The sequence below is a fragment of the Sinocyclocheilus grahami genome, unplaced genomic scaffold (genome assembly GCF_001515645.1).
Source record: "Sinocyclocheilus grahami isolate Dianchi unplaced genomic scaffold, SAMN03320097.WGS_v1.1 scaffold312.1, whole genome shotgun sequence".
Taxonomy (NCBI): domain Eukaryota; kingdom Metazoa; phylum Chordata; class Actinopteri; order Cypriniformes; family Cyprinidae; genus Sinocyclocheilus; species Sinocyclocheilus grahami.
The window spans coordinates 783934-799987 of NW_015505491.1; the positions used below are offsets into that span (position 1 = coordinate 783934).

General features: G+C 36.3%; 1 protein-coding gene across 1 annotated transcript in view; it reads right to left on the reverse strand.

The window, feature by feature from the left end:
- LOC107601748 (OTU domain-containing protein 5-A-like) overlaps positions 1–16054 on the reverse strand; it is a 32174-nt gene that overhangs the window by 14989 nt on the left and 1131 nt on the right. Inside the window, exon 2 of the mRNA XM_016294034.1 lies at positions 13000–13093. Within this exon, the coding sequence (XP_016149520.1) occupies positions 13000–13093 (94 nt within the window). The remainder of the gene's footprint in view (positions 1–12999; positions 13094–16054) is intronic.

Genomic DNA, 16054 nt, shown 5'->3' on the forward strand with positions numbered 1-16054 from the left:
AACTGTTCTGGAACAGTGTTGTAAATACAACTTAACCACTGATTTCTAGTCGTGTCCTCTTTTGGAAGGCCAAACAAAGTATTTTCGCTTTCGCAACGAAACACACAGCGTCTTCACAACATGGCGGTGGCAGCAACAATAAAGTTACACCTTCTTTCTTTGCGTGAACATTTGGGCGGTGTTATGCAAATCTTCCCACATCGTGACGTAGACATGTGGGGGCGTGTTAGAATTAGGCGTTTTAGGGGGGCGTGGACCAGTATTAACTTTTATAAAGAATATCTCTTTGGGTTTGAGACTTTAGTCTTTGCAACTTTAGGGATCTTATCTATTCACGAACAGCTTGTAACACTCCAAAGAGAAAGGAAAACTTGAAAACGCATCATATGACCCCTGTAAAGAAGTCTCTTATGCTCATCAAGGCTGCATTTATTTGATCAAAAATGCAGAAAAAAAACGTAATCTTGCAAAATGTTATTACAATATAAAATAATGGTTTCTATTTTATTATCCTTTAAAATATAATTTATTTCTGTGCTGCAAAGCTGAATTTCCATCAGCCATTACTCCAGTATAAAGTGTCTCATGATCCTTATGAAAATCATTCCAATATGCTGATTTATTATTAGAATTATCAATGTTGGCAACAGTTGTGCTGCCAAATATTTTTTTGGGAAACTGCAATTTCACATATCCTTGCTGAATAAAAGTTTTAATTTCTTTCAAAAAAAGAAATAATAAAAATTTACTGACCCCAAACTTTTGAACTGTAGTGTATATTGTTAGGGAAAAAAATCTATTTTAAATAAATGCTCTTCTTTTTAACTTTTTATTCATAAAAAAATCCTGAAAAAAAGTATCACAGGTTCCAAAAATATATTAAGCAGCACAACAGTTTCCAGCACTGATAATAAATCAGCATATTAGAATGATTTCTGAAGGATCATGAGACACTGAAGACTGGAGTAATGATGCTGAAAATTCAGCTTTGCATCACAGGAATAAATCAGATTTTAATGTATATTAAAATAGAAAAAAAACGTTATTTTACATTTTTTTCCTGTATTTTTGATTTAAAAAAACAGCCTTGATGAGCATAAGAAACTCTTGTAAAAAACATTAAAAATGGTTCTGATCCCAAACTTTTGACCGGTAGTGTATATATTTATATATGTCTCTCTCTCTCTCTCTCTCTCTATACATATATTTTAAGTTGTATGATTGTTTTGTGAGAAACAGACTGATAATTTAATTCATCATTCATGTAAAATCAACCCTATAGGGTTATACCATATATATATATATATATATATATATATATATATATATGCACTATAGTGTCATGTCTAATTTATAAATGAGTCATTCTTTTCAGTCGGATCTTTTAATTGAATGACTTGATCCAGTTCACAAATCAGATTGACTCAATGATCTATTCAAAATGGTTAAAAGCGGCAATGATCATCAGTAAATAATGGCTTAAATTTAAGTCTACTCCTCACACAAAGCTTTAGAAGACTTTAGAAGAACTGGAATATATTGTACACATCAAAAGAAAAGCTTATATGAGACTTGAGTACTTTTTTGCCATTTTAAAGCCTGAAAGCCCAGCACGGATTCATATTCATCATTATATAGAAAAGCATGGCCAGAATGCTCATCAAAATCCACCTTATATGTTACAGAAGTCACACAGATTTAACATGAACTCAAATAAATACGACAGAATTGTAATTTTTGGGTGACCTATTCCTGTAGCTATTTCACAATTGCTTCATGATGCAAACAGGTATGACAGATAATTTTACTATAGTTACTTCATTAATTTAATCCCACTGGTCACAATAGTGACTGTAAAAAAGGTTTCCATTTGTTAAGCTCTAAAATCCTTACTGACTGATGATTTAGTGCACTTCCTGTAAATATGGAAAAAATAAAGGGTCTCAATCAAATATGTGCAGTTTCACGTGATTAGTGCAAATTGTCACATGACCAGAGCAGTTTATTTCCTGTTCGCACATTGAGAAGATGATGGCTGCATCAAAGCTCCAAAATGAAAGGCTAGTAAAGTATGTTAACATAAAGATATGACAAAGATTTTTTGTACACATTATCTTTAAGGTGTCTAGTATTAATATATGAATTCACATATATTCAGTTTTGTTGAGTGTGGTCACAGAATGAGTAAACATCTTGATGGTCACAATAGTGACCGGTGGGATAACAGTGAACTTAGGTATACAATATAAATCCAATTGCAGTTGTTAGTGAAAATTACACTAAAATGTTGCAATGACAAAATATTGCACTAAATTAAAAGTTCAAATGTTACAAAAAAATTTACAATATTGATGTTGAAATACTGGTAGCACTAATATAAAAATTTGATGATATATTTTACAAAAAAGTAACAATTTTGAAAAACGTTGATGGTTGTATTTTTTTGTCTTTTATCTCAGTATTCCTATCAATGTTGTATAAGGGTTTTTTATGTATAATAGTGACCCTTGAATGTGATAATGAATGTGGCTAAGATATATAACAACTTTTATGACTACAGAAATATGTTAATTCAGTACACACATTATCCCACCGGTCACAATTGAGACCAACCACAAAACACAATTTTTCACATACTTTTCCAAAAACAAATTATTTGATAATTATTGATTATTTCAAAGGGTTACTAATGACACATCATTTGGATATTTTCATGTCTGGGAAAAATATGGGATTAAAAGGATAAACCTTGATGCCCTGTGTTCAAATATGACTGTGTGGAACATGAGCTGCAGAGTTCATCCAGAAAAAGCTGAGGTCACCGCTCTGACCTGCACTCTCATATGCTCCTTGACTTCAAATGCTCACAAGATCATCTGACAAGCCACGTCCACCTCGACAGCCGATCAGTAAACATGCTCTTCAAACAAATGAATCGATGCAGTACTCTAAAAACAGGCACCAGTTACAGCAGGCCCAAAGGTAACTCCACTCAACGGCCTTATTGACTGTGTGTTCTGTTCACTTATCTGTGGAGCCAATACGCTATGAATTTGAGATTATGATTGTATAGATCAATGCATATTGATTCTCAAGCGCATTGGGGGATCAGATCACAAATGTATTTTTAAAGTACACCCTGTGCTTTCCATAGCTAAGGAAGTACAGTTAGATATCGAATAATGGCTTATGTACGGACTGAACTGAGTTACATTAGAGCCAGACGGTGATCATGAGGGTGTTGAGTAACACAGAGCTTACTATTGCTCCAGATAGTTCCACACCGACGGTCAAATACACTCATTCATGCTCACGAGACTGTATTGCAACCAGGCATGCTGTCTACTGGAACACTCCATGCAGGTCATAGAGGACCACTGAAAACCAAGCGTAAACTCCAGACTTGAATTATGTGTCTATACGATTTCATCAACAGCTTGGTTTTGTAAGAAATGACGTCAAGAGATGGTGATGACAATGTTTTCTGTACATTGGCAAGAGAAGATGCAGCTCTTGGTGGTGTCTAGGTGAAAGTTGGAGAGACTTGTTGAGCATCTGCCTTCCAGATGTGCCAAAGTTCACGAGAAAACTAAGTAAAAGGGTGCAGACGGTCTTATCACAACCACCGTCTGCAAGTCAAGTGATTGAAACTATTTTACAACTGAGTTTCAAAACGGTTTTCGGTTAAACGGACATTATAAACTACATTTGCGATAGATCAATCGAAATATGCTCCTTGACTTTTGCTCTACAGCTCATTGTCAGACTTGCTGGTTTATGCTGGATCAAACTAGTCAACATCCTCAAGATCTAGACCATTTCCCGTCTCATAGAAACCAAGCACTATAAAAAGACGTTACGTGAGCGGTGCTTATGTTGAAACCTGTACTTTCCTGTCCTAGAAGGGGTCGATCAATGTTATGACAAGGAATCTACTAGCAACCCTTGATTCCAGCATGGCTTCAAACTTTGCTCCATGTTTGCCACAAAGCCACAGTACATGATGTCCGGGAGTCGAATACTATGCTGGACCAGATAGTTGAAAGCTGACCTATGCTTTTCAGATTTCATGTTCACAAATATCCAGTGCGTTGACCTTCTTGTGACTGATTTGAAGATTTACTGTATGTAAGCTTAAAATTCATTACTTCAAGTTTTATAAGAAAATGTCCATATCATGTACATTTAGTAGTGGAGTTTAAAGGGGTCATATGATGCTGCTAAAAAGAACATTATTTTGTGTATTTGGTGTAATGAAATGTGTTTATGCGGTTTAAGGTTAAAAAAACACATTATTTTCCACATACTGTACATTATTGTTTCTCCTCTATGCCCCGCCTTTCTGAAACCCGACGATTTTTACAAAGCTTAAATAAACTACGCATTTGTTGCATCCAGGGGGGACATAATTATGGATTATAATGACTTATACTGTCTTTTTACGTGTTGCATTGCATCGCGCCGCGTAAACATAAAACCATGTCTGCATTTGTGATCGGAGAAATGACAAACTACAAACGCTACTCTACACTGCTCAAAACTTGCGTTTGAATCGTCAGTGGCAAATTCTTTAAATATAAAAACGTACTTAAAGTCTGTGAGTCAGAACAGCCGGCATTGTAGTCTACTCTACCAGGATCAGGAAACAGTCCTCCATAAAATGCGCTGCACACATCGGAATATTTGGGTTGAACTGTTCTGGAACAGTGTTGTAAATACAACTTAACCACTGATTTCTAGTCGTGTCCTCTTTTGGAAGGCCAAACAAAGTAGTTTCGCTTTCACAACGAAACACAGCGGGCCAGAGTGAGCAGAGGCCGGAGGCCTAGAGTGAGCGGCGGCAGGCGGGCTTGTGGCAACCACATGTGGCGACCCCGGGCTGGACTCCGCTTCGTCCACGGTGAAAGCCGATCTGGCGATCCACAGCGCGAAGTTGTAGTATTTCCTCAGCGACCAGCACGGATCAGCTCCAGGCATGACGAAGCGGATATCGTCCTCTTTTGGAAGGCCAAACAAAGTAGTTTCACTTTCACAACGAAACACACAGCGCCTTCACGACATGGCAGCGGCGGCAACAACAATACTACAGCCAGAATAAAAGTTACGCCTTCTTTCTTTGTGTGAACATTTGGGCAGCGTTATGCAAATCTTCCCACATCATGACATAGACGTGGGGGCGTGTTAGAACGAGTCGTTTTAGGTAGGCGTGGTTGACTCTTAACTTTTATAAAGATTATCTCTTTGGATTTGAGACTTTAGTCTTTGCAACTTTACAGATCTTCTTTATGCACCAAGAGCTTGTAACACTCCAAAGAGAAAGGAAAAATTGAAATCGCATCATATGACCCCTTTAAGGTAATAATTCACCTATAAATGAAAATTCTATCACCATTAACTCAACCTAACATCGTTTCAAACCTGCATGACTATAGGTGTGCACCAATCCACATACTTGAGCATTATTCTTTGCCATTTTGTAGTATAAATATTATGGTCAAATTAAAAGCGCACTTCAAATATCCGGATGATGTGCTTAATTAACCAAAAAAAATTTTGTGTGGAATTTTTGACATTTCATGAACTCAACTGTAGCAGTTTTCCTGACATAAAAAAAAAGGAAAGACTATCAGACTCTGATGCTGGAGGACATAACACCCTTATAAAATTCAAGTAGATGGTTGGGTACACAATGCATCACATAAGTGCACAGTGTACAGTACGTTATTTGGGACACCACTTATGTGTGTTTCCTATGCATACAATGAAAGTCATTTTGGGGTGAACGATCCTTTACACAAGGCCAAGGTGGGTAAACGCCACCAATGATTCTGGGAGAAAGGAATTTCAGTCACACCTTCTCGTTTCCCGCGCCGTCAAATCATGTTATGGTATTTGTGGCATCTGCTCTACAATCACAACAAGATGACGAACTGCAAAATGAGAGGAATGCAGCCGAGCTGTCTGTCAGAGGTTCATGGCAGGGCACAGACAGCTTTGTTTACCACAGAAGCAGGTATCTGGAAGAGATCCCGCAGTGCATGCAAGGGAAAATAAACAGGGCTTACATTGGAATGCGCTTTGCATATTATGGGGATTTTCATATACAGATTCAGCCATGTGGGGCAGAGGTTAGTATTGCTTCAGGCGAGGCTGTTCAATAGACAATTGCATTTATTAGTGGTGTTTGCAAAGGCAAACATCGCTTTTACTATTGCTGATATTTAAGATTAGCGATTTGAAGAAATAAACAAACTGACTGAGCACCTGAACCGTATCTAGAGATCACCAACCACCTCCAACAGTTCTATTTCAGTATTTATATACTGTTGATATAGTATTTATTCATATTTTGAATAGGCTTTTATTTGATATATTATTAGTTTTCATTTAAATTTTTGTCTTTTTGTTATGTGGTTTTGTCATTTTCACTAGGTTCTGTTGTTGCTTTTTAAATTTCTATTTAATGTATTTTTATTGCAGTAGTTAGCAGTAGGTAGTTTTATTAATTTTAGTTTACTTAAAGGGGTCATATGATGCTATTTTAAAGATCATTATTTTGTGTATTTGATGTAACAGAATATGTTGACATGCTTTAATGTTCAAAAAACACATTATTTTTCAAATACTGTACATTATTGTAGGTCCTCTATGCCCCGCCTCTCTCAAACATGTCGTTTTCAACAAAGCCCCCTCCTTTGACAAGCGCAGTCTGCTCTGATTGGCCAGCTGACCCAGTGCATTGTGATTGGCCGAACACCACAAGCACACGTCGGAAATGTAACTCTCCTTACTATAATCGCGAGCTTCAAGCTTTCAAAGTAAATATCAAGACAGTTAATAATGTCGTTAGTTTTACCATCAGTTCAAGCGAAAGGGCAACAGAGTCGCGTGACAGACACAGTGATGATGCAGTACATTAAATTTTCATCTAATATTTATATTTAATTTCAGCTTAATTTTATTTACCAAAAACTATTTTTAATAGTTTTAGTTAACAATAACAACACTGCTAGTTTTAGTAAATGATAACAACATCCTAGTAACCATCAAGCGGTCACGTTTATGGTCTGTTTTTGTTTTGTTTTCCCTCGGTTCCTGCCTCCTGTTTCTGTATGCCCTTATTTGGTTTCCTTCCAGTTCCTGTCCTGAATCCTGATTATGTTTATTTATCTCTGCGGTGTTCTATTAATTATCCTTGATTACTCCTCACCTGCTTCTGTTCTCCCTGATTGCATTCCATGCGTTTATAAGCCCTGTGTTTCTAAGTTTGCCTGGTCCGGTATTGAACGTCGATGTTGTGTTTCCTGTGTGTCCCTGCCTGCCTTGTTTTACCCCGTCTTGGATGATTAAAGACATTTACTTTGAGTTTATCCCACGTCTTCTCATTCTTCGTTTCACCACAGAAGGCAACCGTGACACAAGCATTGTAAAGACAACATTTGCAAATGATTTTCTCCAGGATAGACAATTATTCTGTAATCAAGCTGTTTGGCATACCTGTAGATAAGACTGTATTAGTACAAAATGTATAAAAAAAGTGCACCCATATCAGCTATTTTATGAAGACTTTGAACGTGGCTCATCCAATCAGATTTTAGAGTCATAACTATGCTTTGTGAATATTTATTCAAATACAAAACCTCTAGCAAACTTCACAACACAGCCAGACTGTTATAGATCAGGTGGAGAGGTCAGCCCACATAGTTGGGCGCTTTTATCCCACTATATTGAAATTTGCCTGGAAAGAGGGAGTCTTTGATAAAATGCACAGCCGGCACTGTTGCACTTCAGAAGAAATGTGCAAATCCAAGCCAAAAACAAACAAGTGCACTGTTTCTGGGACAAACATTCAACTTCCTCCAGTGTAGGATTACGATCCACCCCGTAACCATAATCTTCAATGGATGACTGGAAAAAATAAAGCATTTAAACGGGCTCTCGTTACTGTACAAGAATCTGCACCTTTTAACCCACTGACCTGCAGACAAGCATATTCACATCGGACAGCTGAGCTATTGGCGGCCAAAGTTGGGAAACTACATTGGTTAAACTGTTTTGAAGAGCCTAATTAGTGTTTGTTTAGCTGACTGGGTCAGGTCACCCCACTCCTGAGAGTAAACAGCCAGTGTGTGTGTTGGTAATGGTGTCAACTGCTTCCCTGTTCACTAAAGACCAGGTCGAGCTCTGGAAAGAGGGGCGGTGCTCTGTATAACCAGCAGAGCAGCACTGGAAAGGAGAGCGAATGCTGGGAGCTAGGGCCGGGATCTAACACATGACACCGTTTCCCACGTATCATAAAGGAGAAGCGCATTCCCAACACGAAACCCTGCACAACAATTACTGCAGCACAGAATACCTGCAAAGTTTTCGCCAGAATGTGGTGATTCAGACTTAGTGATTCACAACAAAACTGTTTTTAAAATTAAGCCGTGGCTCTAAAAAAGACACGCTAAAGCGGGATATTACAACAGTTGTTGAACATTGTAGATTGGTGGATTCAACTCGTTTCAGCCAATCAAACAGCTAATGTGTGAAACCACGAAACCTTTCGAAAGTTTTTCTTTGTAATAGCAAAACTGAAACCGCAGGGGCAGAATTCTCACTATCAAACAGAAGACACAGGTGTTTGTGTAAGCATGTGTCCATATTAGTGCTCATTTTCTGTAAAAATGAAACATACTCCACCATGATGCGGTGAAACGTTATGGTCTGATCAGAAACTCTGATCAGCGGACACTCATTATTTCCACTTATTCTCCTTAATTCACAACAATTGGGTTGATATTTACCTGTCGAATGTTTGGACATAATCTGTTTCTCGTGATCTTAAATAATCTAAAGCCTTCTGCTTGAATGTAGTTTTGTAGACGAATATAAATTATAGGCACATGTGCATTTCTTTTCTTCTGTTCTTCTATTGTAAGTCGCTTTGGATATAAATGCATAAATGTAAAACAAACTTAGGCTTGATACTGAAAAAAGCGGTCCATAAATGTGCAGCACTGTATGCACAATCCTTCAATACTGTTTAAAAGCTTCCTGGGATGCAGCTCACAAAGTTTTTCAAGAATGTCCAGTGGATAAAATATAAGATGGATGGAATACAGTACAAGAAGGTTTGTCCAAACATTCAACTGGCTTTCAACTACACCACCACCACAAATTACCATTGAATAGTCCTCAGGGTATAAACCTCTGTGAGATAAAATACCTTGGAAAATAATTTGCAAACCAATTTGCAAACATAGCATAAGCATTTGCACGCTAGCACTATGAGCCTCCTTACTGCAAACTATGAACTATGAATGTCAGGTTTGGCTGTGCTGAACAACGGAAACTGAATTATTACAAAATCCAGAGTCATACAGGGTTGAACGTGACATGCAGAAATCATGTTATTCTTCAAAATGTTATTCTCTTATTAGTGAAGCTTTCTACATCGTGCAGATTACCACTAAACTATGAGTTGCAAAAAACTGTTTCAACATTCAAAAGTCTGGGGTCATTACGGGTTTTTTTTTATGCATTAAATCTATAAAAGTGACAAAGACATTTATAATGTTATAAACGATTTATATTTCAAATAAATGCAGTTCAAATAAATTTCTATTCATCAAAGAATCCTAAAAAAAGGATGTTTCATGATTTCCACCAAAATATGAAGCAGCACAAACGTTTTCAACATGAATAATAATGATAAATGTTTCTTGAGCAGCAAATCAGCATATTAGAATGATTTCTGAAGGATCATGTGACACTGAAGAGTGGAGGAATTATGCTGAAAATTCAGCTTTGCATCAGAGGAATACATTTCATTTGAAAATATACTGAAAGATAAAACTTTACAAATTGTAATCATATTTAATAATATTACTGTATTTTGATCAGATAAATGCAGTCTTGGTAAACACTTATAAGTGTTGGTAAGGCTTCTTTCGAACCATTTTTAAAAATCACCAAGTCCAAACTGTTGAGCAGTAAATACTGTCAGGTTGTTTAGACATGGGATAACAGGAGGATTATAATAGAGATAATCATGGGAATTAAACACTGCTCTCCTGACCTACCTTTTCATAATGTGAGAACCAAAACAGCAACAAAACAATAAGGTTGACCAGGAAAATAAGGGCAAAATCTGATAGCAGTGATCTGTTTTGTTGCTGTCTTGTTGACAGGACTGATTATGTGATGAGAACAATCTTAAATTTGTATTAGTAAGTAAATAAGTATAAGTAAATAAATAGACAAATCATGGAAAATAGGATGTGTTATTTTTTTTTTTATAAAAGCGTTCAATCTGAGTTAAGGCTGCTCTGTGTCGATTCCAAATTCAGTGCGATAAACAATTCTGAAAGCAGAATTAAAACAGACCAAGTCTCACTTCAGCCCCCATTATAAAGAGCCGTTTTGATACTGCTTTGGTTCTCTGTAAATGAAACAGCATTAGTGCAGCCTTAAAAGGATAGATCACTCAAAAAATAGACATGTAAAGCTACATTTCAGAACCTTTGACTAATGTCATAATTCAACATGGTCTCCGCAATAATCTAATACACATCCATATCTATTACGTCAAATCAACAGCCTCCTGTATGAAACTGTCCTGCCCTGGGTTTTCATGATCCCACTGACTGAGAACCTTATTACCATCGGGCCAGTTATATAACGTGTATTGTTTGACTCGAGTGATTGTTTGGAGATGGATAGTTTCACACCTGCGGTGCAAGAACTGTGGCACAATGTCCCTGATGGGAACGCTTCATGTAGGTCAACACATTACATGCCAGGTCTATCAAATCCTGTGTAAAACTCGCACAAGGACCTCTGTATATTAATGAAAACAGGAAAAAGATTAATAAACTGAATGTGTGTGTGCAAGCGAGAGAGAGGATAAGGAGACAGATTAGAAGAGCAAGAGAAGGAAACAGAGACATGAAAGAGAGAATGAAAAAGGAAACAGGGTAAGATGCCACTCAATGGTGGTTTCAGAGACAGTGGATAATTATTTTAAGAGAAAAATCCTAGTAAATAAGTATATATTTTGATGTATGGCATCCATCCAAAGTAACCAGGTGCATTATCAGTTTAAGAAAGTAAACTACAAAGAAATAAATTAATAATACCATTAATAATACCTAAATAAAAATGAAGGGTACTTGTTGCTGTACCACTTTGATCAGTCATGTTGAATTTATGTTGAAAGGGTCAAAAAGGGTCAAAGGTGAACGCCCATAGTGGCTTGGGTGTAACATCACACCCTGAATGGTTAAAATGGCGTTTAAATATATGTGTACTGTAGTGGACACCACTTCAGAAAGTTGACTTGTATTCAGGAAACAAAAACAAAAGTCAGAATTTGGGGGTTTAAAGCTGAATTACACAAGCTGAAACTGAAGTGTAATAGAACACTGCTTTCATATTATGGTGTCACACAGTAGAGTGCCGAATACTTCAGATATGTTGATAAGTAGCACCACCTAGAGGGAAGTTCTGGTAGCTGCTCAGAAACTCAACAGGCACATGTACATTACTGTTATATAGATGAAAATGAAAGTAACGTTACATGTGGCCAAGTATGGTGACCCATACTCGGAATTAGTGCTCTGCATTTATCCCATCCAAAGTGCACACAGCAGTGAACACACACACACCGTGAGCACACACCCGGAGCAGTGGGCAGCCATTTTTTTGCTGCGGCATCCCGGGGAGCAGTTGGGGGTTCAGTGCCTTGCTCAAGGGCACCTCAGTCGTGGTATTGAAGGTGGAAGAGAGCACTGTACATTCACTCCCCCCACCTACAATCCTTGCCGGTACGAGACTCGAACCCACAACCTTTGGGTTACAAGTCCGACTCTCTAACCATTAGGCCACGACCCAGATAGGCCTAAGGTTGACCATTACTATTAGTTTCAATAACAAACCAAGAATATATTCGGAATGCAAGTTGGCAGTGGAATCAAGCAGAATAAGATCATAAACATGCATTAAGAAATTAAAAATAGTCCATGTTAATTTCATGTTGAGCTTAATGCATCATGTGCAGTGAACTATTACTATTTTTTTTAAATAGCATGTAAAATAGCACATTATGCAATCATACAATCACTTTAAGCAATAGTTTTCTACATTGTTGTCCCTGTATCACTAAATGTATCCAACAAGGGGCATCTAGCCAGTGAATTGGGAATAAAAAAATGGTTATTTTACATTTTTAATGCCATTTTGTGAACAAATGTCTAAGTAATGAGTAAAAAAAAAAACAATAATTTCAACACTGGATGAGCTGGATGGGCTGCTGTCCTCATTCCCGGAGGATGGCAGTCCACTTTTAGTCTTTGGTGACTTCAACATTCATCTGGACAAGCCTTATGCTACAGACTTCCATTCACTCCTTGCTTCATTTGATCTCAAACGACTTACCACTACAAGCACGCACAAATCAGGCAACCAACTTGACTTAATTTACACACGCAATTGTATTGCAGCTGATAATAATAAATGTTTCTTGAGACTGGAGTAATGATGCTGAAAATTCACCTCTGCATCACAGGAATTAATTATATTGTAAAATAAATTCAAATAGAAATAATAATTTTAAAATTGTATTTAACAATTTTACTGTTTTACTAAATTTTTAATCAAATGAATGCAGATTTGGTGAGCATAAGAGACTTCTTTCAAAAATATTTTAAAAATCTTACCGATCCCGAAATTTTTAACAGAAGATAACATCAAATCAGAACAGATTATATTATCATTAAATTTGTCACAATGGAAATTGAAGGTCATGTTAAGCACATTGCATTGTGAGATACAGTATTTTTGCGACACTGCATATTTTACCAAAAGTAGCAGGTCTTCTGTGCATATAGATAGCATTATGCCAAACTGAAAATGACAATCATCCAAGTTCTAGATGATGGTCAAGAGATGAATTAGATAACATCTACTAAATCTTTTGACTTCAAGTGAACATCAGGTGGTTAATAATGTACCCACCAACAGCTCTGAAGAGGCAGGCACCATCTTCCTTCATTTTTTTGATGACAAATCCTTTCTTTTCCTGGAGTGCTTTTTCAAACCAGTGTTCCTGCTGAAACAGAGGCAGAATTTCAGAAAAGACACAGTGGGAGTTCATTGTAATGTCCTCGATAAACAGACAGACTTCTAATGAGAAAGTTATTGTTGGTAACATTTATTTTGCGCATCTAAAGTTGTCAAGAGCATCACAAAGAAGCTCACATTTTTATGCACCAGCAGCATCAAAACTCCTATAGACAAACAAGGTCATGTTTATTTACCAAACTTGTTTGATCATGAATTGGACTACATGAATTGCAGATGATGCCAATAATGTCTAATTTCTTTAATCATTATACATGATTTATAAACAATGATCATTGTGTGAGCAAAGATATGTCCGAATATGAGAAGGGTTTGCGTTTCTCAAAAGATCGTAGAAATAATCACACCAATGGTCTCTATGATCTACTTAGCCTTATGATGCTTTTGGGAAATGCAACCCAGTTTCAGTCTGTGCTCCTGAAACCCAGATGACAAATAGCATCTGAACAACTGGTTCCCTCTGGAAATTCTAATGGGTTTTTGGAATAGCGTTTTAGGATTTCTGAGCAAATTAAGGTCTGTGGTTTGCAACTTTTTAGCAGCTTAAAATTGAAAACAAACAACAGGTTCAAAAGAATAATTTGAAGCATGATTGCTAATAATTTGTATTGTATAACAAAACTCTTCAAGTAATATTGACCACAAATATTATTCTATTCAAAAATGAAAACCCATTCTAAATATTCCATTGGGAATCTAAGATGAATTATCCATACAAATTGATGTTATGAATAGTAAACAGCTCTATATAAAGGCCTAATATCTCATTATCTGTCTCTCTCTGTCTAACACTAAATGTTTTATTGAAATTGCAAGAACGATGTAATAGTCTTAGAAATAACTGATAAAAATGTTAGAAAACCCAAGTCATGTTTCAGGCAGTATATCATTTCACAGCCAAAGGGTTTATACATTTATATGAATATATTTGAAGATTTCCTGAATTTCAAGATTAATCTGAAGTATAAACCTAACAATGTTTGAGCCACAATAGTTAAAGCATTAAACTCAACATGAACAATTTGCAACCCATTGTACTTTCAATATCATTATTTTAACGAATCTAAGGTATTTATATATCTAAGACATTTTTTCATTCATGTTTTAATTTATACAGTTCTGCTGTGCAACATCTTATGTGACAAAAAATAAAAATGCTATGTTTTTTAATTAATTGTTATATTTTCATTTGATTACATCTTAGGATATTAATTAAACTGTTAAAGTTTGATTCTTTCATTTCATTAGACACAGAATAAAATGGACAAACAAAATAAATAAAAATGGAAAACACGGATTGTAGGGAAAAATAGGTAAATAAAAATGAGTGGAGTTTAATTGTTATGCTTTTATTCCTTCTCAAGGTCTAACTATAGCATGTGAAAAGCATTTCCTTCCCCATTAAAGATAAATTAATATTGCGATAAATATATACCATATGACATGCAAAAAATATCGATATAATATGTTATGCCATATCACCCAGCCCTAGTCACTATATGATGAGAAATTAAATATGCACAGTTTTGATTATGACTCTCTCTTTTCTCCACCTGTAGCTGGTGTGTGGTGAGTGCACTGGCGCCGTTGTACTGTGGCTGCCGTCGCATCATCCAGGTGGATGCTGCACACTGGTGGTGGTTGAGGAGAGACCCCCCCACATGATTGTAAAGCACTTTGGGTGTACAACAATACACAATAAAGCTCTATATAAATGCATCATTCATTCATTCATTTCATTTGACTTTAAAGAATGACCCTCTCTTCTAAACAAAAATGCATTTACTCAGCCAAACTTCTTGTATCATTTTAAAAACACTTGTTTCCTGCCCAGACAAACCTCTGCATCCGTAATACCATGCATGCTGAGTGCAGTCTAATCATGTATCGCATCTTATACTGAGACACAAAGCAATTAATGCAGGGCACAGCATATAAAACTGCCTTAAGTCTTCTATAATTTATCATGCCATCTGATGTCACTGACATTATGCATCTTCACTTATACAATCAATATCAATATCAATACATTTCTCTCTCTCTCTCTCTATATATATATATATTGTTTTTCTGTCTATCTGATAATGTCTATCCATCCACATTTAATGTATCTATCCCCCATTTCATTATCTATCTACCTATCTATCACTCTGTAACTATTCTGTAATCTATCATACATCCATTCATTGTTCTATCTGTCTATCCTTCTGTCTGTCAATCCTATCAATCCTTCTATCTATCTATCCATCCTTCCTTCTGCCTATCTATCTATCTATATATCCTTCCTTCTGCCTATCTATCTATCACTCTGTAACTATTCTGTAATATATCATACATCCATTCATTGTTCTATCTGTCAATCCTTCTATCTATCTATCCATCCTTCCTTCTGCCTATCTATCTATCTATATATCCTTCCTTCTGCCTATCTATCTATCACTCTGTAACTATTCTGTAATATATCATACATCCATTCATTGTTCTATCTGTCAATCCTTCTATCTATCTATCCATCCTTCCTTCTGCCTATCTATCTATCTATATATCCTTCCTTCTGCCTATCTATCTATCACTCTGTAACTATTCTGTAATATATCATACATCCATTCATTGTTCTATCTGTCAATCCTTCTATCTATCTATCTATCTATCTATCTGCCTACTTATTTATTTGACAGTCTATCTACCAAGCTGTCAGTCAGTCTGTCCATCCACCAAACTATCTATTGTTCTGTTTTTCTTTCTTTCTATCAATTCATACTAGTGTCTAAACAGTGTCAGAAGCAGAACACGTGTAATATTTTTAAATCAAAATCAACATGCTGTATATGGTTGTGAGGTGACATCATCCATCCACATACCTGTTCAACAGTCGCTGGGTCCTCTGACTGTACTCTGGAAGCATTTTCATACTCATCCTCACTGTTAT